The 27746-nt window shown below is 38.2% G+C and overlaps 3 protein-coding genes across 6 annotated transcripts; 1 reads left to right on the top strand and 2 right to left on the bottom strand.

The window, feature by feature from the left end:
• Positions 1-8534: 8534 nt before the first annotated feature.
• Positions 8535-12003, bottom strand: LOC115767472 (ubiquitin-associated domain-containing protein 1). Its single transcript, XM_030711777.1, has 6 exons — positions 11604-12003; positions 11425-11436; positions 10874-11363; positions 10467-10808; positions 10104-10407; positions 8535-9290 (listed from the first exon to the last, which is right to left on the bottom strand). The coding sequence occupies exons 1-6, from the start codon at positions 11954-11956 to the stop codon at positions 9142-9144; spliced, it is 1650 nt and encodes a 549-aa protein (XP_030567637.1). The 5' UTR covers positions 11957-12003; the 3' UTR covers positions 8535-9141.
• A 295-nt stretch (positions 12004-12298) lies between these two features.
• On the top strand, positions 12299-18125 carry LOC115767453 (poly(A) polymerase beta). The gene is given in 9 exon segments (XM_030711753.1): positions 12299-13035; positions 13987-14145; positions 14211-14969; positions 15039-15235; positions 15298-15888; positions 15959-16234; positions 16304-17102; positions 17620-17740; positions 17812-18125. Coding segments are annotated over 6 exon segments (2607 nt in total). The 5' UTR covers positions 12299-13035; positions 13987-14145; positions 14211-14230; the 3' UTR covers positions 17625-17740; positions 17812-18125.
• A 6011-nt stretch (positions 18126-24136) lies between these two features.
• On the bottom strand, positions 24137-27400 carry LOC115767482. 4 transcript variants are annotated; one of them, XR_004018383.1, is made up of 6 exons: positions 27247-27400; positions 26134-26578; positions 25886-26067; positions 24840-25012; positions 24300-24775; positions 24140-24241 (listed from the first exon to the last, which is right to left on the bottom strand). XR_004018383.1 is itself a non-coding variant. In XM_030711786.1 (5 exons), exons 2-5 carry the CDS (start codon positions 26225-26227, stop codon positions 24355-24357), a joined length of 870 nt encoding a protein of 289 aa, XP_030567646.1. In that variant the 5' UTR covers positions 26228-26578; positions 27247-27400; the 3' UTR covers positions 24137-24354. The 4 variants fall into 4 exon arrangements, 3 of the variants coding, with proteins under 3 accessions (XP_030567646.1, XP_030567647.1, XP_030567649.1); XM_030711786.1 differs by having other exon boundaries at positions 24137-24775; XM_030711787.1 differs by having other exon boundaries at positions 24137-24775; positions 26134-26387.
• Positions 27401-27746: the final 346 nt, after the last annotated feature.

The following is a 27746-nucleotide window of genomic DNA, read 5'->3' as shown; positions in this document are numbered from 1 at the left end:
TCTTAAGAGGGCTTATAATACAAAAGTAGTAATTAAAAGTGATTTGGTTGGAAGTTTTCTTTTACACATAAGCTTAACTTTGATTTACAAAACAACAAACACAATTTTTGTGTAGCACACTTTTGAGAGCATTGAAAGACAAGAGATATTTTAAAGACAAGGGAGAGATTTCATTTGTTTTATATTGAAATAATTAAGAAATGAATTACACGCCCAATTTTGATATAGCTTGTAGTTTCAACATTATTAATTTAACACGGTAATTTTAACGGGTAATTTTTGCTTGTTATTTATATTTCAAAAATGCTCCCAGCTTTTTTTTTTTTTTATTTTACATTCACACTAAAAACAAAACTTTAGAAAACTCGGGCGACGCCGGGTAATTTGTGCTAGCATATTTGTATTTTCATATTTTTATTCAAAAATGTCCCATCTTTTTTTTTCATTTTACATTCACACTAAAAACAACAATAGAAACAAATTTCAAAAGCCTGAATGTCACCATTAAAATGCTCAACCCAGTTTCCATTTGGCATTCTCTCTTTGTGGCATGCAACTGTCCCTCTAGGGGTGCGTGGAGGGGGTGCTTTGGATCCGCTCCCGCCCAGTAGGGCTGACCCGCTAAGTGCCGTTCGACACGGGCTCTACAGGGCGTCCAAGTTACGGTGCCTTTTGTTTTATGTCAAGTGCAAAATGTGCAATGCATAAGACAAAGCAACCGCATACCGAACAGTTAGCTCCCCCCCTTCATCCACACACCTCACCCGCTTGTTGCAAGCTGCTATTGTGTCACTTGCCAAGCACCAAACCAACAGCAACAACAACGACAACAACAACGGCAACTTCTGTGTGACACATTTGGCAATGCGTTTTTAAACTGCAAAATACAAAACGAAATGTGGCAGCCACAAGAAAGAACAACAACAAAAACAACAACAACGCAGAACAGCAAAAAACAAAGTCAGTTGCAAGTGGGCAAAAGTTTTTAGCATTTTTTCGCTTTTGCCTCGGCACTGAATTGCACTTAAAGTCAGCGCCAGTTAAAAACTTTGAAGCCAACGACTATAAGAAAACTATAGCTGAAAAAATAGCCAAAAATAAAACTAAAAAATAAAAAACGATATTCCTAGAAAAAAGAGATAAGTTAGATTAGTACAGGTGCAAATACCCTTAAAGCACGAAGTGCAAAATTTATATACATAAGCAAAGACTCAATTATTTTCTTAAAATTCTCCAGAAGTCGAGGCATCGAAGAAGGGGCAAGCCGTTTTATACATTATAACAAATCAAAACAAACAAACAATTAGGTTTTGCCTAAAAATTCTCAACAAATTATAGTATGGAAGGAGGAACAAGTTTGCAATCCTTGAGTCCAAAGCACAATCGATTATTGATAAAATGGAAAGGCTCCTTAAACAGATTTATTTTGTTGTTGTTAATGCATTAATAGTTTTTTAGTTATATATAATTATAATAATTTATAATTTATTATAATTAATTATAAAATGAATATGAGTATTTCACACAACAAAATGCAAGTACCCAGTGTTAGGGTATTAACAAAAAAACAAGGAACCGCATTGCATAGTAGAGTGCGAGAGAAACAATTGAAAACTTTATTGCTTTTGGCTTTTTCACTTTTGTTCGCAAGTATGTTGCACACGAGGCGCGTTGACAAAAAGGACAAAAAAAGAAACACAAAACGAGACCAAAAAGCTGGCGAGCAGAACAGAAAGAAAGAAATAAGGAAAGAAGAAAGTTTGCACTTTTATTAATTTTTAGAACTCAGCAGGAGGGGCACAGCCCCTGCAAATAGCCCTACACAAGTATGCAAGCTGAAGATGGCCACAAGGACACGGACGCCAACTCGGACTCGGACTCAGACTCGGACTCGGTCTTGAACTGAGTCCTTGGCAGAAACAACAACAACAACAATAAAAACAACAACAGAAACAACAACTCTCGGCAGCTGTGTGGTCAGCGGTCAGCTGGGGTTGTCCACTAATTGGGCTTGTGAAAATATTTGCTACGCTTATGAAAACAGTTGGCCGCATGCCACATGACCCTTGACTAAAATGACACACAAAGTGACACACATACCCACACACACACATATTGGGCGTAACAGTGTGTGAGAGACACATATATTCATACATAATTATAGGCCCCGTTTATGTGTGCACCAAATCGTGAATTGCTTAAACAAACATTTCCAGCATTTCAGTTTCAAAAGAACTCAAGAAATGTAACATAAGGTTAACTCACCTCGTGTTTTATTGTTGCTTTAACTTCACTCACAAAAGCTGCACTTAAAGAGTAGATAAACTAAGAGAACACTCACTCACACACACACATATACACACACACGATCCACAATTAACTGTATTCACTTTCGCGCCATTTTTCTTTTGCATGAAAAAGCTCTGCACTAGTGAAAATAAGCCGACACTTAATTAAACAATAAAAAAACATATTTCTATAAATAGAAGGTGGTACACAGATCAAAATATAACATAAAACACTTCACCCCACTTTGTAAGATCAAATAATAATTATCACTTAAGAAAATAAAAATAAAGCACACGCGCGAAAAGAATACGACGGATCAGCAGGACAGACTCGCACAAACTAAATTATCTCATTAAGCTGGCATATATGCTGGCATTCACACTAATACAATAACAACTCTCGCACATGCTCGCACTATGCAAAATACTCGCTCCCATAGCAAAAGTGTACTCTACTGTCTATCATAACGGGATCATAAGCATTATCGCCAATGGCAAGCCAGCACCCGTGGACAAAATGCACGCTCACACCAGCCTCATGCACCAGTGCTCTCTGCATAAGCGCTCTCTATGTGCAGCTCTCTATGTGCAGCTCAGATCGAAAGCCTCCACAATGTTCGCTCACTACCGCTGCCCGCTGCCCGCTGCCGCTGCAAAACAGTAGCTGAGTGAGCTGTTAAAAATAGCCAAAAATAGCTGAATAAGCTCTCTGAGCACAGCAAACACCGTTGCTAGTACTTCTCGTTAAGATGACAAAATATTTTACATCCGCTGTTTTCGGCTAACGACTTCATAAAATAGCCACATTTAGCTGAAAAATTGATTAGTTGTCAACACAGACCTACAACAAATACACAGCGCATAAAATGTAACGGGATTAAAAGTTGCATTTTGTTTTAGCTGCTTTTTCACGCTCATTCTCTCTCTCTCTCTCTCTCTCTCTCTCTTTGTTTCTTTGCACAATGCACAGAAAGTGATATCGTGTAAACATAGCTGAAACTATATTATCGCTCACCACACACACATGCACACACACACACACGTGCACACACTGGTCGACCCAGTCAGAGTTGCCATCATAAACACGCGCCGGGGCCAACCACAGTAGCCCCGCCGCACAGCTGCCCAACCAGTTGCCCGGTCCAAGCAGCTCGACCGTCCCCACCAATTTTTGTCAACTGAACTAATTAATTAATTGTGGGGCGGCCACCGTAGCCTTCGAGCCAAGCGTCGTCTGGGCCGCCCACACAATGCCACGCTCAACCGTTGCCCTCCGCTCCCACCCCCTCTGCCAACCCACCGCCCCCGTCTGGCCTTTTAGCCACCCACTTGCTAACTGACCAGCAACTAATTTTTATATTTATGAGACCGGGACGTTGGCCTACTGCGTCATAAACTGTAGAGTTTTGCTTTGCCGCAGGGTAGTTGACTTTGTTTGCAGCATGACTGTGTGTGTGTGTGTGTGTGTGTGTGTGTGTATGTGTGCGTGTGTATCTGTGTGTGCCAACAAGGACATTCTGTCCTAGCCGCAGACTCCAATGCCTTTTGCATGCTCAAATTTTTAGTATCTTTGTGTGATTTCATGCGTTTAAGCTAAATTTTTATTTGCTGCCTGTGCAGACAACGCACATTAAGGCGTCTGTCTATCGGGGGCGTGGCCGTTGCTTAATTTTCATGTCGCGTTCAAAGTTTCGTACAAGTATTTATGGCACATATAAATGAAATGTGCCCCCAAAATGTGCCCCAAGTTACAGTCTTGACAACATCTTTCGCAATGTTTGCTAATGAAGGAGTTCGATTTGGTTGTTTGGTTTTAAATGGTTAATTGCACGGAGATTTTGTGGGGGTTGAGGGGAAGTGACTAATTTCTGTCCTATCCCTTATAATATATGAGAATATATAGACCCTTTTCTACTTTTATAAGAATACACTTGAAGGCGCAGAACTTTTGGACAAAGTTTTTGGAAGAGTTAAGGCAAAAAGTTGGATGATTTTTTAAAATGAAACTCTTCTCCTTATTTACTTTAAGATTAACAGATATTCAGATAGTTTTTAGTGAGTTTTAATGATATTTACATAAACTGAAAACTCTAAAATTTTTACAATTTTTTTTTTACATTTATAATAAATATATTTTAATATATTCATGCAATACATTTTTAAGTTTATTCAAGCAAAGATTTTATTCGAAATAGACTTCTCTCTGAGCTCTTACAAGAATACATTTTATGAGGCAGAACTTTTTGAAAATTTTTTTGGAAAAATTAAGATAAAAGTTTAAATAAAACCTTAACATTTTTAAGAGGACTTTGTTAAACAAATTTCTACAATTCTAAAATAAGCAGATATTTAGGTAGCTTTTATGCAGTTTTTACAATGAAAAGGTATCTACAATTTTGTTTGTAATTGCATTTAATAAAAAAAAAGAAAATATGCACAAACAGTAAAACTTCAACTCTGTTTAAACAAAGAGTCTATTCCCAGGGTCATAAAAAAACCACAAACAATTGTCGATGGATAATAAAATAAATGACAACAATGTAAATAGTTAAACAATCACAAATATGTCTGACTAATTGTCTAAAATGTTGATTAAATCAAATCTGCAAATTACGATTGAAAATCAAGCATAAATTATGCATAAATCAAAGCCTTAAGAGAGAATGCAGAATTTAATGCATTCATTTGCCAAAATGTCATTTAACTCAAGCCACAATTTCTTTATACTCACAGAATATCGAACGAATGCGCACGTCTTGTATATTTAAATACCCTGTGCCTAGGGAAGATGTAGAGGGCCATGATAAGTTGCTGCCCTTATCATGTCCTTTGACATCAAGTGAATAGAAGAAATTTTCCCTAAGAGATTTTCCAATTTGCAAGATCAATTGAATTGATCTAGTTGACCTTTTTGTCTAAGTGACCTCATTGAACTCAGCGACCCTTAGGCCTGGGCTCAGCAAATTTGGAATGCAGACTCTTACCTAGAAAACAAACATAAATATTAAGTTTAACATTCCAAGTTCTTCGAGTCTTCCATAACAAAGAAATATTAATAAACATATTTCTACAGCATATCTTCTAGTCGTTTACTCCATTCACTTGCATCAATTTTAATATTTTATTATATGATATCCGATGCGTTGGCAATTTTAATGCATATTTAATGCAATTTTTAAGAGCCAGCGCATTATATCGAGTTATTTGGGCTTTTACGGCAAATATAAACATAGAAAACGGAATGAAAATTCGCATGCGACAAGAATTTCAAATGAACATTTTCATACAAATTGCGAACATTTTGCCAACGCCAAATTGTTGCAGCGCATTGTTTTCGGCTTGATTCGCATTCGGTCTTGGGTTGTCTTCGTCTTTTTTCCTCCTTCTTCTTCTTTTTGGTTTCCACTCGATAATAATGTTCATAAATTGTGAGGCGCCTGCAAATATGCAACGGAAATTGCCAAAGCCACACGACTATAATATCAAGTAAAAGCAACAACCCTCCAACCCTTGGGCGAATCTTGGCTGTTTTTTTATAGGCTGCTGGGGAGTGCTTGGGCGTGTGTCTGTTATCCTGCGGCTAGGCTAAAGCGCAGGGGTGGGGGGGGGGGGGGGGGGGCTGGGGGTTGCTGCTTGTCAATGCATTTCGTCTTTTTGATAATATCAAAAACTCATTTGCCTGGGCCACTTGCGAGGGTAGCGCTTGGATTTAGTAGTTAGCTGGATATTTCTTGCAGCAGATGATTTATTATACCTTACCCCCCTGAGTCAACACACCCACACTCCCCCCCCCCCCCCCTTTACATTGCATGCGTCATCAATTTTTGCAAGACACTCGCACATTTGCATGGACATGACCAAGGACCATTAGGCAAACGCTGCAGCTGCCACTTGCTGTTGCCGCAACAACATATAAAACAAGTTAAGCATTTTTAGTCGGGTCTAACCGACTAGCAGTTGCCCTAAACGCAGCTGCCAAACTGCCGCTACAACGGCTGTGCTTGTTATTTCCCTAGGCATACACTATAAGGAATCCGTGTTTAAGTAACCTGAGTGTTTACAGTCCGAACTTTATGAAATTCTCAGGGATCAAATATGGCATATAATAGTGTGTACATACCAAAGCACAAGGCTGCACCTTAAAGAATAGGGTCTTTTCAAGTTTCTCGTGAAATGTAGACAGTTATCCAAAAAGTGAATTATTTTTATGCTGCATATACAATACGCAAAACTACGTACCAAATTTTGTGTAAATAGCTTTTATAATCCTCGAGTTTTGCTTGAAAACCAAGTGTCAAAAACGATATTTATCGATATTTTGAAATTGGGAGGCGATGTCAAGAAGAAAATGCTTAGATTGTTCTGCATCAGGTATAGGTATCAAATTTCAACTCTCGAGCTTTTGTAATTTGCCGAAAGCGACAAACTAGATCTAGATCTAGATCAGTAAGATATATACATACACTAGCAAGGAACCGATGTGCCCGTCTCACGCATTTTCAATGGGTTTTAGGTACAAATATGTATTCCCCTTTATTTATGGCGCTTTGCTCATTTGCTAAACAATTTAACAATTATGCGCGCAAAATATTAATTAAAAGCCACTTGCCAGCGCATACATCTATGCAACCGAGTATCTGTGTAACTCACGGATGCGTAACCACTAAATAAACGCGCTTAGCATAAATCAAAAAATGCACAAGAAAAAAATATAAAATACATTCAGTTGTTGTTTTAGTTGTTTTTCGAGTGCTGCGAAAATAACGAATGGAAAAATGTGCGGTCGCTCGGAAAATTAATTGTAATGCATTAAAAGTGCAATTGTTAAATTATTCGCTTCCCCCCGCCCCACCCCCTTCCACCAAAACAGTAATAAAAACAAGCATAAACACAAAAACTCTATAAAATTTAACAAATTGCAAAACATTTTGAACAAAACATATGCGTGTGAAGTACTTTGTGTGTGGTGCAGAGGGGGGCGTCGCACTTAGAGTGGGCGTGGCAAGTAATGCGTGTGTTAAACATTAGTCAACAAGATGCAAAAGCTAGCTGTGCGTAAGCCGAAGATAAGATACTCTTCCAGCTGAAGCACGGCATAAACGGATAGTAGTAGCAGTACTTTTTATTTATTTTATATACCCTTTTAGTGGGTAATACAACTATTTTATGAAATGTGTAACGCATAGAAGAAGACATCTTCGATCTTATAAAGTATATATATCTTAGACCGGCATCAATAGACGAGTCGACATAGCCAAGTCCGTCTGTTTGCTTCTAATCTCTTAGTTGCATAGGTCCGTCTTTCCGTCAGGATCGGACAACTATATATCAATAGCTCCCACAGGAACGATCGGTCGAAAAGTAGGTTATTGTATGGCAATATATTCTTTATATCCAAGACATTTTCATCAAAATCAGCATTTACAAGATGCACTATTCTCACATATTGGCAAAATATATCCTATATATATAGTATAAGTATATATATATACTACCCTAACTACCCTGCTCTACACTTATTTACCTCTTGATTATGAATCGCTCTGCAAGGGTATACACCCAAGAACTAATACACATAATAATTTGAATAAAACGATATACAAAACTATAAAAGTACATTTTAATAGTGAATATTTCAAACTGGAAATGCCATACATTAAACATTAATAACACTGTCTGATGGGCAGAGTAAATATTTATAAAAAAAAAATACGACATTATTGATTAAAAAATAAACAAACAAAAAAGAAGGGGGAGGGGTAGGGTAGCCGTGTATGCATTGGAATTTCGCTTATCAACAATCAAATGTCATATTTTGTATTTATTGAATGATTCATTTGATTTGTTGCTAATAGTCTAGAGGCTCAAACGTTGACTCACATGGAGCAAGCACATTTGTTTATCAAATAGACCAGCAAGTGGTATTAGTAACACGTTTGTTGACTAAAGTGTACAATAAATCCATTAAGAGCAGCGCCTAATAGATGTTATACAACTTTATGTTATGTTATGCGCCAAATAAACTTTAATCTCTTTTAAAAGTAAGTTCTAATTTTGTTTAATATGCAAATATGTATTAAAATGATATGCATATATTAAAGTAAACCTAACCGAAATTCGATTAACTAAACAAATCATAATTGCGCTTTCAATTTTATATAAAAAACTAATTATTTTTATTACTTATCAAAATACAATTTGTTTTACAAAATAATACTTTAGTTGCGGCCTTACATTTTCTTTAATTTTTTCACTCTTGTTTATTTTTATTATTATTTTTGTTTTGTTTTGTTTATTTCCAACAACTCTTGTAAATACAACGCACAAAAATCCGCATCATCTACGTGTTTCAGTTGGGTGAAAATAGTTTTTGTTTCAGATTTTGTGCGACTTTTTAGATAGGTTTGATAAATGTTTGAAAAGCTTACGAAACATGACTAGAACTAAGTTGATAGAACTATAGTAGTTAGTATAGACTATATTTAATGAATTTCGTACTGATCGGTAAGCGTTTGTCGATTGCAGCCAATGTGCTCTGTAAGCGAAGCGTTTTGCATATTTGGCTTGGTGCAATTTAGTTCAATTTACTTATTATAATTTTTTTGTCATTTTGTTTTTTATACATACAATATGTTTATGAGGCTCAAATGCGCTTAACTGATAACTGATGCACGTCAAGTGCCTATGCATGTATGTATGTTTGTAGGTGTATATATCTAAATATACATATATATCTCTATATATATATGTGTCCATATGTAAATGTATATGTATAGGCTTGTGAATGTATATATGCATGTATAAATAGAATTTGGTTAATCTCAATATTTAGGCCACTTTAAAGGGTTCGCCTTCACCAGCGATTAATGTAGAACTGATTGATGCCCATCACATGCTTCTCCTCGTGATACTTTTGCAGGATATGTGTGATAACTGAGGTGGTATCATTATCGCCGCGCCACACACGTATCGCATTCTCGTTCTCCAGTATGGCCAAAAAGGCTGGACAATGAATGAGAGCAGAAAAGAAAATTATTAGATTAAATATTGAGAGTAAATATGTAGAGAGAGAGAGAGCTGATCTATGACATAATTGTTTAAAGCAAAGTAATTTAACAATATTTCAAGCCTATACACGATTCGTAATTGCCTCATTTATCGTATAATAATAGGTATAAGATAGACATAGATCTTAGTACTAAATCGGAATCAAGAAATCTGTCTATGTATATTAGATATAAGATAAAGCTTAAAACCTTAACATGGTAGGAATCAATGAGTAGAAATGCGATATAGTTTAGTACATAATCTGAATCGCGAGGTCAGTCTATTTCTATTAGATGTAACATATAACTAAGGACCTAGCACAAAGTATGAATCAGTATTTATATTAGAAATAAGATATAGTTTAGTATATAATCGTAGATCTCAACTATAGAAAACATTGCTTTGTACAAACCTAAAATAACGTACATTTCATATTAAGATATATATCTAATTTATATTAAAATTAATACATATATATACCTACATTACATTATATTGTCGGATGTATATTTTTATATAGATATGCTAGTCTACAGTTAAAAAAAATATTTCTTATAAGAACGCTTAAATTCTTTAAGATTATATATTGTGTTTTCGTAGTAATTTATAATTGTTCATAATTAGTCTAAAAATTAGCATTATATTAAAAAGGGTGCTTAAGCTTAAGATAGCTAGAACCATTCATTACAAAAAAATCAAATATATCTATTCTAATCTAGTTATAAACCCTGTTAAACTAAACTATAAATCTATATAGTATGCACGTACCCAAAAAGGTTTTTGGATTGCTGAGCGTCAATTGCACTTGCGGCATTTCGAGTATTACTTTAAGAATTGGTGAATCTGGTGCCAGACCCTCCCGTAGCTCAATCACGCTAGCCGAACGATTCTCGCAGAGCCAGTCACAGGCGGAGGCCTTGTTGTTGCCCGTCTTCCTAAGCGCCGATAGGACAGCGGCCTCTTCAAAGCCCATTTCGGTAAGCGATTCGACAATCTCATCAGTTGGCGGCGCATCGCGATGACTGTATATCCGCACAATTTGCAACAGAGCAGCGGTATTCTCGATGGTTTCCTGAAGAGAAACGTGTTATAGGCATATACAATTGAATACGGCTGCTATCGTATAGCTACATTATCGGTGACAATGGTTGAGGGTGAAATTGAGGAGGCGCTTTGCTGCATATTCATCGCCGGCTGCGCTGGCTGCTGTGCATCATCGTCTCGTTGATTCTGTATGAGCCACTCCAATGTAGTTGAGTAGATGCCATTGTTGGAACGCAGAGCCTGGGCGGACACCTCGCGTGTGAAGCCCATGTCAACGAGGCACTGCAGCGTGTCCGCCTGATGGTTACGCCGATTGACCAAACGCTGCTTCAGCATGCTAATCAAACGTGGCGCATACGGGCCGGCGCCAATAATTGCTGCCGAGGCCTGAGCCAGCGAAATGAGCACCTTGCGCACATCGTATTGTATCTGAGAGCAAAAAGTAGATTATGCATGGAATTGAAAGACTGGAACTGTTGCTCAGCAGCACTCACATTTGACTGCTGAAAGATCTCATTGATGTCTATGATGGGCAACGTGTTGGTATTGTTGTGCACAAACCGTGTGGCGCTCTCTAGCAGGGCATCGTTGGGGCCAGGCACCTCGCGGGTGCGCGTCACGGTGTGCGAGAGCGTATTGCGGCGTGGCGACAATATAAACGTCTCATTGTTTCGCACATGGAGCTGGGCAAGCGTCTGGGCCTCGTTGAGTTCGCCGCCAAAGTACTCGGCACGATAGAGACGATAACGTGGATTCAAATGCCGCACATCGGGCGCAAACAGCTGTATGGAATCGGGATCGTCGCTCAGTTCCAGAATGACCTCACTTTTCAGATCGTTCAGGCGCTTATTCATGTCCGTCTGAAAGATGAGCACACGAGAGCTGGGACAAATGACGCGCACGGTAATTGTTTCGCCAGTTTTGGCCGTATCCTCATCCTGCACAACCGTTGATGAAGTTGTTGTGAGCCTTGCATGGTTTTTTCTGTCAAAAGTGAATTAGGTTTGGGTCAAACGCAACGATTCCAATGCAGCTGAAAACTCACCTGAGAAACAAACTGCGCAATTTTTGCATAGTTTGTTTATTTTCGGATGGGTTGAACGGATTGGTAGCGTTTTTAGCCGTGCGGTGCGTAAATCCAACAGAGAATTTCGAAAGGATAAGTAGAAAAAAGACAGAAAAAAAAAACATTTAACACTAATGATTATTGACTTGGCAACTTACGCATTCGCTTGCTCCGCTTTCCTTGCTTTTTCCTGCTGCAACTGCAGCTCCAATTGGATCCGTCGCCTGCGCGCCGGCGAGGGTGTGCGCAAAACGCAGCCGCCGCTGCCGCCAATGAGATCCGTTTGCGTTTCCGTTTCCGTTGTCTGCACTGGCACCGAACTGCTGGAGGCGCCGCTGCGCAGGCTAAGTCTGCTGCCCTCATCGCTGCAGCTGCCGCTGCCGCTGGCGCTGCTCGCTGTGCGTGGGCTGGTGGCACTGGAGTTGGGTTCGGTTTCGCTGCCCCGTTGCTTGCTGCGTGCTAGCCACTTGGCGCGCTTCTCGTTGAATTTCTCGCGCATCCAGGGTATCATATTGTGGCTGCCATTAAGTGCGTTTTGTCTGTTTTTACATTGTGTTTCGGTTTCTGCACAGTTTTCCCAATTCACCAAAATACAAATAAAGTGCACAGCTGTTTGCAGCGTTGCCACATCGGCGGACTTGTTGTGGAACCCAAAATATCAATACTGCCACTACAGTTAAGTTCCACAACGGGCGGCCCAAGAGCACTTTATTTGTAATAAAAAATATATTTAAATACAAAATACTTCAGCTTCTAATTTTAATATGGCTTCAGCTATCGGCATCATTGTGCATGCAAACAACAATTATTCATATTTACGATAACAAACATTTGAAATTTGTGGATTGTGTGTAGAGGTTACAACGCGTGCGTGTGAATGGCCGCATGGCGATATAAATGGCAAAGCAACTCTGCATTTTTTGGCTTCTCTTTTATTATCCACACACATTCGTGTCGGTCGTTGCGGTTCTTGGCATAGTCATTTGTAGAACGCGCAAATCAAACTGTAAAAGGGAAACCGAAAATGTCGAATACACACTAGAAGCAGAAAAAATCCAACGCAATTTCATCAATGCAGCGCGCGCGTCCATCATACATATGCATTAATTATTAAATGAAAAGTGATTTTTGTTGTGCATGGCGTGCATCAGTTAGCGAGCGAGCCAGAGTCACGTAGCATAAAAAAGAAGCAGACCAGCAAAAGAAAAAGTTACATGCGGGTATAGAGGCGAATTTAATATGAAAGAGATGAGCATAAAGAAGACAGCGCGCGACAACGAAGACGACGATTAAAACACACACAAAGCGCGACACAAATAACAAATACGAAGAAAAAGAGCAGAAAAATAGTGCTTGAAAAAAGCCGGAACGACACAAATGAATGGGCCTCAACACTCGTACGCTGCCAAACTACATACATACATGTGCACACATATGCATACAAAACACACGCATACACTTGCGCCAACAACACCACCACCACCACAATTACAGCATAATAACAACAAGAGCAACATACACATAACGCAACATCAATTTGTTTGAAACCAAAAGCTTGGCCCAACTACAAATAAACAGCATAAAGCGCAGGTAAGCTGCAGTAAACATAAGTTTTTAGCAACAAAACCGCAGATAAAAGTTCCTAACGCAGCGCAATTTTTTCGTTTGTGTGTGTGTGTGTATGTGTGCGCATGAGTTGTTTTTCGGCTGTCATATACCTGTGCTTGTTTGTGTGTGTGTGGGTGTCTATCTCTGATTTCTGATTCCGTTTTGATTTGCTTTTACGCTTGCTTTTTGTTTATGTTTATAATATGTCGACAATTAGCTTGCACTTTTGCCATCTCTAAATACAAATAAATGATATCTACGCATTTGTTTATATGAGCGAGCAGCAACAACAACCCGAAAAAAGCTCTCACTCGCGCGTTCATGAGTGTGGCCAGCTCTGCGTACAGGCAGTGTGGCTGTGCTCCGCTATTTTTTTTTCATTTACCGCAATCAGCTTATTTTGCGCTCATGTTTCGCTTAATTAGAGTAGAATAAAGTAAATATTTATGGAAAAGTGAGGAGGCAACATTATCTCTTTGTCGCAAAACTCCAATACATATATTATGTATATTATAAATTACTTAAATTCAATCTCAGAAGCATTTCAAAATACTTAACTAAAATGAATGAATTCAAAACAAACCCATATTTTTCTTTGCTACCCGTTTTTATAGCTTTTTTTTTTTTTTTTAATAATAGCTAACCAGTTTTTATGGCTTTTCTTTTATTAGTTCCCAAAGGCGGCAGCTCTAACAGAATTTGCTAAAGTCGTTTGTGCTTTGGACTTTTCAGTTTATTTGTTTATATTGTTGTTGTTTTTGTTTTTGTTGATTCTTATGGCCAAATATCTTATCGCATAGAAAAAATTGCATTGTGACAGAGAAAGAGCCATAAAATCAATGTTGAAATTGCCGGAAGGAAAAAAGTTGAACGAATTTTAATGCAATTTGTTTATTTTTTGTTTTGTTGTTTTTTTTTTTTTTTTAATTTCAGCATTTTAGTATTGTGCGCAGCGCTAGCGGGCTACATATGTAATTCCATTTATTGCTACAACAGCAACAACTGCAACTGCAACCGCAGCAGGCAACTTAAATTTTAAGATTATAAACAAACAACAACAAAAAAACCAGCTAATTGTAAGACTTTAGTTAGGTGAGTAGCAAATTATTTACTGATGCCCCTATGAACACAGCGTAATTCAGTTTAAATAATTACAGTAATTAAACATAGTAACAGCATGTGGAATTCCGAACCAACACATCGCCAGCAGCAGCAGCAACAACAATATAATGGCAACACTACCTCGGCGGGGGTCGGCGGGCAGCCTGCCAAACAATTGGGCATGACATCGGCCATTAGCCTGGCCGAGCCTCGTGCCGAGGATCTGCAACGCACAGAGGAGCTTAGCAAATCTCTGGAGCCGTACAATGTCTTTGAGAGCCAGGATGAGCTGAATCATCGCATGGAAATATTGGCCAAGCTGAACACGCTGGTCAAGCAGTGGGTCAAGGAGATATCCGTCAGCAAGAATATGCCCGAGGCGGCCGCCGAGAAATTGGGCGGCAAAATCTACACATTCGGCTCGTATCGCCTTGGCGTGCATCATAAGGGGGCGGATATCGATGCGCTGTGCGTGGCGCCGCGTAATATTGAGCGTACCGATTATTTTCAGAGCTTCTTTGAGGTCTTGAAGAAACAGCCCGAGGTCACCGAATGCCGTTCCGTCGAGGAGGCCTTCGTGCCGGTCATCAAAATGAATTTCGATGGCATCGAAATTGATTTACTATTTGCTCGGCTTTCGCTCAAGGAAATACCCGATGATTTTGATCTGCGCGATGATAATCTGCTCAAGAATCTGGATCCACGTTCGGTGCGCAGCCTGAACGGCTGTCGTGTCACCGATGAAATACTAGCCCTGGTGCCCAATATTGAGAACTTTCGCCTGGCGTTGCGCACCATCAAATTGTGGGCAAAGAGTGAGTTGTGGCATAAATTATAAAGACATACATATTTATATTAATTGATTGATCCACGCGTATTCCCAGAGCATGGCATCTATTCAAATTCGCTGGGCTATTTTGGCGGCGTCACCTGGGCCATGCTGGTGGCACGCACGTGCCAGCTGTATCCAAATGCTGCCGCCGCGACGCTGGTGCATAAGTTCTTCTTGGTCTTCTCACGCTGGAAGTGGCCCAATCCGGTATTGCTTAAGCATCCCGATAATGTCAATCTACGATTTCCGGTATGTGTGTCATTAGCAAAAAGTGCCAGCTAAACTCGTTTTACCATATTGTTTATTTTTAGGTCTGGGATCCGCGTGTTAATGCCTCGGATCGTTATCATTTGATGCCGATCATCACGCCCGCATATCCACAACAAAACTCCACATTCAATGTGTCCGAGTCAACAAAGAAGGTCATATTGACCGAATTCAATCGCGGCATGAGCATCACGGATGAGATCATGCTCGGCCGCGTCAGTTGGGATCGCCTTTTCGAGGCGCCCAGTTTCTTTTACAGATATCGTCATTTTATTGTACTGCTCGTCAACTCACAGACAGCCGACGATCATTTGGAATGGTGCGGTCTGGTCGAGTCCAAGGTGCGCCTGCTCATTGGCAATCTGGAGCGGAATCCGCACATTGTTCTGGCCCATGTCAATCCGAAATGCTTTGAGCTGAAAAAGGGCGCTGCTAGCGCAAACAATTCACAGAATAACAGCGGCAATGAGGAGGATTTGAAGCAGCAGCAACAGCCGCCAGCACAAACCGCCGTCACCACGGCACCGTTCTGTTCGCTTTGGTTTATTGGCCTGGAGTTCGAGCGTTCCGAGAACCTCAACATTGACCTCACCGAGAGCATACAAAACTTTACAGAGCATGTGATTATGCATGGCGTAAGCAGCAGTTGACCAAGTTCTTGTATATACCATATTTTAATGCAAACAAAACATTGACCATTTCCAGTTGAACATCAAAATGCTGAAGGAGGGCATGGCTATTGACGCGCGCCATTTGAAGCGCAAACAGCTGTCGCTCTACCTGGACGCAGACTTTCTCAAGCGCGAACGCAAGTCCATGGAGAGTCACAACAATTTCAATAATACGCTGCTGGCGAATCGCAAGCGTCTGTCGTCGGAGCTGGCGCAATCACAGGATCCGCTGCCGCCGGTTCAGCAAACGGCAAGCAGCAATCGTGGACGCGACAGCGGCGGTGTTAAGAGGCAACGTTTGAGTGAATCGGTAAATTTTAATTAATTAGATTTATAATTAAATAGTATATTAATTTTTGCCCAATCAATTTCTCTGCAGCTCATTGAGGACAATTCGAATGCCTCTAGCGATACGGGTGGCATGACGCCCACCACGCCCACAGCGGCGCAAATGAATGCGCCCAGTTTCAAGGCATCGAGCAAGAATGGCTCGGATAGCAGCAACTGTGTGGACAACACGGAGCAGGCAGCAGCAGCAGCGTCCGTGCCGCATAATAATGGCAGCAGCAGCAACAACAATGCTAGCAGCAACAACAACAACAGCAGCGCGACGACAGCTGAGGTAGCCTGCTCGTGACAACCGCCAATGCCACAAGCACAGCATCAGCAGCAGCATCAGCAGCCACAACAGCAACAGCAGCCGCCGCCGCTGCCGCCACCGCCACCGTCTCATCATCATCATAAATTTCGCAAGAACAACAATGCGGCCGCGGCGGCTGCCTCCAATAGCATTTTTAACCAGCGTTCAATACTGCATGCGGCTTCTAGTCTAACGGCCGCTCTAAGCATAACGGGACACAAGCGCAAGCAGCCAGCAACAACAGCAGCAGCAACAGCAGCTCCAACAACAACAGTTGCTGCCAGCAACAGTAATAAAAATGGCAGCGGCAACAACACAACTACTTTATGCTACTACATTGATGACGATGATGACAACAACCAACAGCATCAGCAGCAACTGCAACAGCAACCACCTACCACCCAAAAACCACAACAGAAACAACAACAGCTACAACAACAATCAGCGCATGCTACTTCTGTTAGAGCCATGCCAGCAACATCAGCAACAACAACAACTGCAGCAGCAGCAGCCGCAACAGCGGCAACGACAATTTCTTGTAAGTTATTTAAATGTCTTTCATTATTCTCCGTTTTTCTGTATTTGTAAATGTGACGCACAAGACTGTTTTTTTCTCTATAAGAAACAAAAACTATTTCTACGCTTAAACAACAAAACGCATTCCTTAGCTAATAAAACTACACGATACCTCGCAAAAGTAAAGAAAAAGAAAACAATTTCATTTGCAAGCAATCGATTTTAAAATGGTTTCAGATTTACTTGACAACATTTATTCAAACATTTTTCAATAAATAAAATTAATGAGAGTAAAAAAAAATAAGAAAAAAATGAAATATGTTTGGTATTTTTATTTAAAACAATTTCAAATATTTGTGATTTATAAATATATGTATGCCTGATATTCTTCCGTTTTTTACAGCTTTTTCTGAAAATTCGTTAGAATAAATAAATGTTTGTACTTGAAAATTTTAATGAATTTAATTGTATTAGTATTAAAAGCTGTATATTTTACTGTGTATTTATCTGATGAAATGATGTTCGTTTTATATTTGCAGTGTAAAAAGCTAATACATGTACCATTAAGGCTTAGTTTTCATAGTTAACCTACCCATTGATTTTCCCTGGCATTTTGATGTCACAAAACTGAATGGAAGTCCCTATATTTTATACAAAACGGTAAGTTTAAAAAAAAAACTTAATCGTTATATAAAATACTGGCTAATATGTTTGTTTTGTTCTTTTATTAGGTTTCCATTTTAAAGCTGCAGAGTTTTGTTTTTACTTTTAGCCCTCAACGCAAGTACGTTGGGCATATGCATACATACCATAGAAATCGGACAACAACAACTACATGAAAACATCATCAACTACAACAACAACAACAACTTTTGGGGCGGCCCGAAGAAAGCATTTCGCAAACATTTGTCTTAGTGTTTTCTAATATTGTTGTACATCTTTTTTACTTCCCACAGCTGGAGTATGGAGAAGTGCCTAGAGCAGAGAGAGAGAGAGAGAGAGAGAGAATGTGTGTGTGTGTATGAAAGGGAGAGACAGCTGATGGCACACAACAACAACCACAACAAGAACATCAACAACAAAATGAATGAAAGAAAGAAACAAAACAACAACAAGAACTGCAACAAGATCAGAACCTACTTGTGAACTTAGAATCAACTTGACTATATTCTATATCTTTTTTTGATTTCCAATTTCACCTTGTTTTTTCAATCTTTGTTTTCTTCTTCTTCTAGTTGTACGCTGAAAATTTGAAACAATTATGTTCGTTTTTCTAAGAAATGATAACTGAAAAAAGGTAATAACAAAAAATATATAATTGAAATGAAGATATTGATTTAATTTTACCAAATAAACAAACAAAAAAAGCAACAAAAAATGCATAGCGAAAGCTAACAAAAATGTAGTGTTTTTATTTATTGATGGAAATTCCTGTGGGCGGCTGTTTGAGGATAAGAAAAATATTGTTTGAAGATTATTTTTAAGCATTATTCAGTTTGTAAAGGTGGCAGCCCTGGTATGAAAAATTCTACAGCATAAAGTTGAAAATAGCACTCGGAGAACTTTCTTTGCCTTTGAAGAGAAATAACTTGATGGCTCTTAAATATCATGGCTATACGATCCGATAATTACTCTTAACTCCAGCTACAATTAAAATTGTAAAGGTGGATATGGACTTGAACTAGGGGTAACTAAGGAGAATTGAAGTTTTGCGCAATTTATTTAATCATTTTTATAAAAATGAAAATTAAATTAAATTGAAATTTCTAGCTACACTCGTATATAATACTCGAGAGCCGATTTTGAGTTTTATAAAATATCAATATTTAATAATATTTATTAAATAGCTCTCGTTATTTTGGCACAAGGCATTAATACATCCCTTATACAACAGCTGACTGCAAGATTTGTAATAAAAAAAAATATAATAAATAATAATTCAACATGTTAGGAACATTACTGAATGTCAGAAGTAATAAAATAAAGACATTCATAATAAATAATAATAAAAACGTTTTTCGTGAAAACGATTTTTAAAAAATGAAATTTTGTATTTCCACAAGTTGAATAACTGCAGTCGAAACTGGAAAGTTGAATGTTTGAAGGAAAGAGTCGGAATTGGAAAGTGGAATGTCTGTTAGAAAGAGTCGAAGATTTTTATGTATTTTATATTTTGGAAACTTAATACAGTTTCGACTCTTCCAAGACATTCCACTTTCCAGCTTTGCCTCCTTCCGGCAGACTTCGGAAAATGGAACATAGTCGAAACTGGAAAGTGAATTGTTTGCGAAAAGGAGTCGAAATTGGAAAGTGAAAGAAAAATATCTGCTTGAAAGAGTCGAAGGTTTTTAAGTGATCTTGTCCTAGGAAACATGATACAGCTTCGACTCTTTCCAGTAATCATTCCAGTTTCGACAAAATCAATTGGAAAATAGACTTTCTGCTGGAAAGAATCTAAGCTGGAAATTACTGTCTGTGGGAAAGATGCGAAACTGTACCAAGCTACTCAAGGCAAAATCACATAGAAGCTGGCAGAAAATCAAGCGTCTGCTCACATCGCTTTTCAATCTGTTCCAGAAAAAAGTGTGCTCCTTTAGGTAGAATTTCCACGCAAAATACCAGAATTTACCACTGATTTCCATGAAAAGCGAAAACCAGCAATAATTTAAAATAAATAGAGAAAAAGCCGAGATATGGAATTAAAGAGGATCAGCAGATCAAACATCTGTGTAAGAAGCTCAAAGACATCTCAAGTCGATATGCAATAAAAATGTTGTTAGTAAAATTATAGATCTATAATAAACCCCATCTGGAATTGGGCGAACATTTAAAGAAAATGTAAGGCAGTCAACGGAAAAAGTATGTTCAAATATTTATATGATCTTAAGTGTCGGATTAGCTATAAATTCTCTGTCAACAGGTGGTCCGGGCTCGTGGTACAGTATCCGAAGGACTCAAGCACGGTAGCACAATCTGCCGCACCTTTGCGTACAGTCAATACAAAAAGCTATGCGGCAAGGACGATCGTTGGATGGAAGAATATACATAGATAGAAAAACAACTGCGCTTCGCACTAACTGATCAATTAACCAAGCGGCGATCCTTTTTGGGCCGGGTACAGGGACCTAACCTAATTGCACTTCTGCGAATTTATGCCGCGACACAGCTGCGCGTTTTTACCCAGAATGTGCGGGATTAATCCGTTTATGGCCACGGATTAAGTTGCAAAATTTTTCAACGAAGGTCAACTGCGATTTCCAGGGAAAGCGCCGACTAAGCACAGGTAAATCTAGGTAAGAGCCGATAAGCCGACCTCAGGTACATGCACGTCTGGGGTATATAAGATCGGGCTGCGGACGTATCGAACATCAGTTTGCATTCGAGTGTCAGTATGTAAGGATCTGGCGTACAGAAGAAGCCCAATATAACAAATATTATATGGTAAACTTTGTTCAGTTTTGCCAGGCTCTTTTTGTGCGCATCACTGGGTGAAGTTTGTCGTATAATCGCAAAAAGAACAGCAAAAAAAAAAGAATATTATTACATAAAAATAACAGAATCTCATAGCTCTGCTTTTGGGATGCATTTTGTGCGGTTATGTCTGCCTCCAAAACCCATCACTGGGCAAAGTGTGTCTCAAAATTGTGGCTACTAGAGAAAAAACGCAGTTCCGATATTCCAGTGTTCCAGTGTGACAGTGTTTCAGTTCCAATATTCCAGTATTTTAAAATTAAATGGCGATTGTCGGTATGGTCGCTTTTTTAAACAATATACCCATTATCTATATAAAGTGACTAGACCGAACACTCGTGCTATAATTTTAAAATGTTCAACGTATATAAAAAGCACAAGTTCTCGATTTTGAAATCCGGCGCAATATATATCTATATCATATAGAGGTTGCAATTAGTTTCTTTGGTCGTCCAGCCTTAGGTGATTTCTCTGATCATAAAGCTAGACAACCATTGAAGTTCGTTGTGGCATAAGCAGCGGCTATAATCTGACTATATACATATATCTGATATTCTCTTATACTATATATATTGGGTCATGCGCTAAAAGGAACGATCGTTGTGATATGCGTTCATTAACCGTTACATATCACAGTGATTTTCCTTTATAGCGCGTGCAGCCCGTAAAGCAACTCGATATACGATCTCTATCCATGTCTATATAGACATAAACCAGCTATATCGCGCAGTTATCTGTTTATAGCCTTTAAAGTAGAGAGAATAGACGCTGTGCTGTATGTTTTGCGTATTGTCTATATCACAGTGGCTGTTCTTTTTGTACCTGAAGCGCCGTACAACGTTAATTCCTTAAATTGTGAAAGTTTAACAAATATTTGCTGACCATTTTTTATGTGCTATGTTTAACCGCAGGGAACTGCTGCTGCTGATATACTGTATAGATTATATCGATTCCATATCACAGTGGCTGTTCTTTTTGGTTGCATCGCAATTCACAACAATTTGTCTCCTGAAAGTACTTTTATTAATAACTAACGTGTCCAGTTTAATGCCGCTCGTCAATTGTTTAAAGGGAAGAGAACGTTCGCTGTTGATGTAGTCGACCTTTGTACTCTTTATATCACAGTGGCTGTTCTTTTTTGTTTAGCAATTTCTCAACTTAAATCATCAAAAAAGAATTGTTAATTAAATAAAAAAGTGTTTTACATCATTTTATTTTTTTTTTTATCAATATTTTGTTAAATTAGTTAATACATTATTAACAAAAATGTTAATTAAACAATATTAAAATATATTTAAAAATGATTTCTTTTTCCTTAAGCAATTTGTCAACTTGATATATAAACACAATGGGTTAATATAAATAAAAATTAATAATTTTTAAAACAAGTTTTTTCTTTTCAATATTAAACAAAATAAAAGACAATAAATAATTATTTAAAATTTATTTTTTGTTAAACAACATAACACATCAAATAATATTTAATATAAATAATAAAATAAATATAAAAAGTTTATTCAACATTGGTCATAATTTATTAATAAATTAATAGCTAATAAGAATAATAAACTAATAATTAATAAATATTTAAGCATTATTTGCTGTTTTGTTGATCAACCATATTCATAAAATAACAGGGAATAAAAATAAAAAAATAGAATTATAATAAGATAAAGAAAATAAAAAGTAAATAAATTGAAACAATATAAATTACAAAAACTTTATTTTAAAATAATAATTAAACGAAATAGTCAAGTAAAAAAATATTTAAATTATATTTATTTTTTGCCTATAAAACATTATTTTTCTTTTAATAAAATAAAAGTCATTACACATACGCTTTTGTTTTGGCATGTTTTTTTTGTTTTATTTATAAACGATTAAATATTATAGTTTCGATTTAGTTTATATTCGACAAATTCAGTCAAATAAAAATAATAAAATAATACCTATAAATAAAATTTATTTTAAAAATATATATATTTATTTTTATTTTTATATACTTTATATTCAACGTAACTATTAAAATGTTGTTGAATATTATCAAAGGTTGCTTACTTCGAAAATGATATTTATATTTAATTATGAATAAATATGAAAACCAACTGCATACATATATTGTTAAAATATGAATATTAAAGAATAAAAAATACTTTATTTATGAAATATGCAGTTTTATTTTAGGTCATGCGGAAATATTTTTGTTTTCGAGAATAAAATTAAAAACAATATTTTATATATATTTTTTTCATATAAACAATAGCATTATAATAAAGATCCGATGTATCGTTAGAATAAAAACAAACTCTTAACAATACAATTTTGAGTTAATAGGCATATTTCCACGCACATTGAAAAACTTGCGACGAGTCGTTTTTTTATAGTGGAACATTTTATTCGTATTTCCGGCGCTTAGTTTCCTTTTCCTATTCCTATTCCGTTAGCCAGACACAATGTGGCCAGGCACGTGTAGCCATGTGGCAGGCATTGGTGGCATGCAACAATGGCGTCGACATTGCCAGCCATTATATGCAGCCATGTGCGTGTGCGTGTGTGTGCATGTGTGGCACACAGGTAGCTGGCTGTCAATGAATGTCATTTTACTTGGAAACGCCCCCAAACGCCTCAAATGCCACACTTTGTTGGCCAACACGTTCACGCCACTTTTTTCGTGGCATTTGTGACAGTTGAAATGCCAATTGAACAGTTGAATAACTTTCAGAGATTGTTAACGAAATTTTAGATATTGTTAGTTAATAAAGTTTTTCATATATATTTATATATAACAAATAAGACAGAATCTTAAGAGCTAGGAATCTTACAGTCCAAGGGAAAATCGACAGCATCAATATCAATCGTACACCTGTGTAGCTTTGCTGTGTGAGCGTTGAACTAGCAAGCAGAGAAGTCGCTGGCTCAAATTTGACATTCAGTTTTTAAAGCTGGTAAGCTTAATTTTAGGCTCAAATTTAACAGCTATCAATATCAATTGTAATCCCGCCTGGCTTAGCTGTTTGAGCGTTGAACTAACAAACAGAGAAGTCGCTGGCTCAAATTTAACATTCAGTTTTTAAGGCTGATAAGCTTAACTTTAAGTTCAACTAACTAACAATCGGTTAAGCCGCAAACTCCCATATAACAGCTATCAATATCAATCGTTATCCTGCCTGGCTTAGCTGTTTGAGCGTTGAACTAACAAGCAGAGAAGTCGCTGGCTCAAATTTGACATTCAAACTCACATATAACAGCTATCAATATCAATTGTAATCCCGCCTGGCTTAGCTGTTTGAGCGTTAAACTAACAAGCGGAGAAGTCGCTGGCTCAAAATTAACATTCAGTTTTTAAGGCTGATAAGCTTAACTTTAAGTTCAACTAACAAGCGGTTTAGTCGCAAACTCACATATAACAGCTATCAATATCAATCGTTATCCTGACTGGCTTAGCTGTTTGAGCGTTGAACTAACAATTGGAGAAGTCGCTGGATGAAATTTAACATTCATCAACACAAATCTTAAGCCTAACTAACAAGCGGAGCAGTCGTTGCGTCAAATTTTACATTACTTTATTTCATAATTTTCAACAATTCGTTAACACTTGCATTTTTACATAACTTTACATAATAATTTTTATGCATTTTTTAAATCATTTACAATTTATCTGGGATACACAAAACGGCAAATGTCCCATTGCTGTAATATCAATATACTATATAATTATTAAAAATTTTGAAACATATTTTTGGTTTACTTTTCTGCTACTATTTGTCTGGAAACTGGAGAAACCTTCTGATATTCGTAGCGCCTCATTCCACTTTGCTGGCAAAGCGATACAAATAATTCTCGACACGGATCTTGGCACGCAGCTCCTTGCGTGAGATGGACTCGGTGGCGGCAGTGGTCCCGTTGTGATCGTGAAAGAAACCACAATAGCGGGCGGGTACAAACTGTTTTATATGCTGGCGCTTGCGATAGCGCTCCACGACACTCACGCTGCAGTGCTTGATGGTGGACATCTCCTCGCGCATGCACTTGCGGCACATATCCTTGTCGGTGGCAAAGCAATGGAAATAATCGCCTTTGGGACGCTCATGACAGACCAGGCACTGGGCCACATTGTTGGGGCCGCAGAAGACGGCCACCGCGGGCCAGATAATGCGACGGGTGCCAAAGGCGGTTTCCATTTTCCAATATGGATATTTGTTGTGGGTCGAGTAGGTGGAGGCACTGCGTCGGGCGGGAACAATTGTCTATCCTTTGGGCAGCTTGTTTTTGGCATTCACTGACTTACCCGGGAGTTACCCATTTGGGCTCCGGCACCATATACTTGTCAAAGGTGTAGCCAGCGCGGAGTATCCAAGGTGTTGCCTCATAGGCGCCCATGGGTGGAACAATCTTCTCCGGTTCGATGGGCAGACGGGGCATCTTGTTGGCCAGAGCAGAGAAGCCAGCATTGGAGGGATACTGCAAGAGTTTATTTGAGTGAGAAGAGGTGGTAAAAAGAATAAGAAATAGAGAGAGAGAGAGAATGTACGCGATACAAATTAGATAGAAGGGGAGAGGGAGCCAGATAGATATGCAAGAGGAAAGAGAAAGCAAAGAAAAATATTAGAGAATAAAGAAGATACAAAAAATACAGAAGAAAGGAAAGAGAAACATAGACATGCAAATAGATAAGGAAAGTAGAGCAGAACAAATGTTTAACAGATAAAAAATAGTGGAACAGTGAAAACAGGCAGAAGAAAGTGAAAGAGAGAAAGAGATGGACTAACTGGGAGCGACAGAGACAAAGAAATTAACGTATAGCTTAAGTAAAGAGATAAAAAATCTGAAAAGTGAAAGAAAGAAAGAAAGACAAAGGCATAGAAGGTAAAGTAAAGTTAAAAGAGATCAAGAATACAGATAGAAGGAAGTGAAAGAAACTCAGAAGTGTGAAAGACAAAAAGTAGAAGAAAGAGAGATAAGCATATGCGCTGAGCGAGATAGATAGACAGATATGCAATAGGAAAGAAATGGAAGAAACGAAGGAGATAAAAAGAATACGGAAGAAAGTGACAGAAGGGGAGAAAGCAGAAGATATGAGCTAGGAAGAAATATAGATTTTAAAAAGCAAAGAAGTAAGCAAGAAGCTTAAAAGGATAAAAAACAAATTGAAGAAAGTGAAAGAAAAGGACAGAAGCACAAGAGGACTGATATGCAGGAGATTTAGGTAGATGGAAGTTAGAAGAAAGTTAAACGAACTAACGACAATTTGAAGAAATAAAGAAATATAAAAGAAAGAGAGGCAACTTCAAGAAAGAGAAATTTCTGTTCATCCATTACATGCGCCACACTTACCTTAAAGCCAATAGGCTTGGAACAGTCGTAATCAATTGGACTGGGCTGTTCGCGTCCCTCCGGCAGATTGGATCTCATGAAGCTGTTCAGGAAGGGTCCACTGACCGGCATCACCTCGCGATCCATGGTCGTGCCAAAGGCCACCTTAGGCACCACAGGCGGATTTACCACATATTCAAAGCCTTTTGAGAAAACAGCAAACAATTTGATTGAAACTTTACTATGGAATGTCAATCACGGAATGCCACCTCTTGCCCGGCAGCGTGCCAAGATTAGGCGCGTCTCGGAGCGCTGACGACGCAGCTGCTCCCGTTCCTGGCCGTTTGGCTGTCGTGCACGCATCCTGGGTCGCCGTCGCTGCCAGACTGAACTTGGGGCCGCGAACTGCCAAATTGATGGCCCTGTCGATGGCTGACTGGAAGCCGGGTAACGTGCCCCGACTGACGGCAGAGGGCATGGCACGCATGGCACGCACCTGCCCCAATACCAATCTGTGCACCTGCTATCAATTCAAAATCAATATGACAAACGTGTTTCCACAGGCGACGAGGCATTAGCCAAACGGAGTTCTGATTCCCCTCAGTCTAGACAGCGTTCTATTTGCTGAACTCTGACCCAGTTCTCTCTGATTTATGGCTCTAATCACTTTATGTGCATATTATTTTTATGTGGTACTAAAATAATTGAGTTGGACTTCGATATTGATGGCCATATTTGGAAATTGATATATCAAAAGGGTGTGTATAGGAAATGGGTAGAACGTTTTACTAAGAGTTGTTCTCGACAGGCTTGCGAAAGCATTGGGTGCCATTTATGTTCCAGATATATGTAGTATTTAGTAGTATATATGACATTTTAATGTGAACACAATATTTCAAGATATCTACGTATTTCTATATTATTCGGAAAGTTCTTGAGCTAAGGTTTTCTAGAAAAAAGAAATAAAAAGATTCATCTTACGATTGAGAATGTTTTTGAACCTATTTCGAACTAATTACAGAGTTAAGAGCAGATCTTATTGTCAAATAGGTTAGGATTGACTATGTTTCCAACTATATACGATATAACTTCCAACAAATTTTCTGCTAAAGTTTGCCAAATTCCACAAACCAGACCCCTATGCGATAAGAAGGAATATAAATCTTAAAGAAACAGAGAAACACAAGGACTGAGCACTGACCTATCAATAACTAACTATAGTAACTCGGGAACAACAAAAGTAAGCTCGCACAAATTTGTTATGCAAGTTCTTTTCAACGTAATTAAATGATATGTAATGTTAACATGTATGCATATATATTTGGAAATAAGTGACATACTAATTGCAATAAATCGGTATTTGCATTATATGGCTTACTCACCCTCCATGATGAGCACTCAACAATTATAATGGTTTAACAATTGATCAGTTGATCTTTGAATAAAAGTACTTAAAATTTATAAAAACAATAATAATGATAGTAATAATAATAATAACACGCGACGTTTTGTCTTCGGGGCGATTGACTAAAATAAACAATTTGAACAAATTGTACAAAATGACAAGCCGAGTCGTAGACATATTTACAAAAGGCATGCTGGCAACAGAAAATTGCTTGAGAAATAGTTGAGCAAACATTGGAAATGTGGCATGCAACAGGCGCAGTCGGATTGCAGAATAATGCGTTGCATTTAAATTCAAATGTCGAGTCGGATATACGAGCCTAAGATACACACAAGGAAACTTTTAAATGGCTTTTCCAGCAATTTTCCAAGTGGGTTGTCCGGGGGGCTGGTTGGGTTGGGCTCGTTGCAACAACCGCAAAGTGTGCACCTACAAAATGGCAGAATGGCTGCATGACATTAATGCCAGTTAACCCCA

The sequence above is a fragment of the Drosophila novamexicana genome, unplaced genomic scaffold, assembly GCF_003285875.2.
Source record: "Drosophila novamexicana strain 15010-1031.04,08,12 unplaced genomic scaffold, DnovRS2.1 tig00001395-arrow-arrow-pilon, whole genome shotgun sequence".
Classification (NCBI taxonomy): Eukaryota; Metazoa; Arthropoda; class Insecta; order Diptera; family Drosophilidae; genus Drosophila; species Drosophila novamexicana.
This window is presented reverse-complemented; position numbering and strand designations above follow the sequence as displayed.

Coding starts and splice junctions, on each gene's coding strand:
- LOC115767482 (XM_030711786.1), bottom strand. CDS start 26,227: ATGCGTGCACGACAGCCAAACGGCCAGGAACGGGAGCAGCTGCGTCGT. Junction 26,068..26,133: donor GGCACGCTGCCGGGCAAGAG/GTGGCATTCCGT, acceptor TTTTCTCAAAAG/GCTTTGAATATGTGGTAAAT. Junction 24,776..24,839: donor CCCAAATGGGTAACTCCCGG/GTAAGTCAGTGA, acceptor CGCCCGACGCAG/TGCCTCCACCTACTCGACCC.
- LOC115767472 (XM_030711777.1), bottom strand. CDS start 11,956: ATGATACCCTGGATGCGCGAGAAATTCAACGAGAAGCGCGCCAAGTGG. Junction 10,408..10,466: donor CAACCATTGTCACCGATAAT/GTAGCTATACGA, acceptor GTTTCTCTTCAG/GAAACCATCGAGAATACCGC. Junction 9,291..10,103: donor CAATCCAAAAACCTTTTTGG/GTACGTGCATAC, acceptor TTCATTGTCCAG/CCTTTTTGGCCATACTGGAG.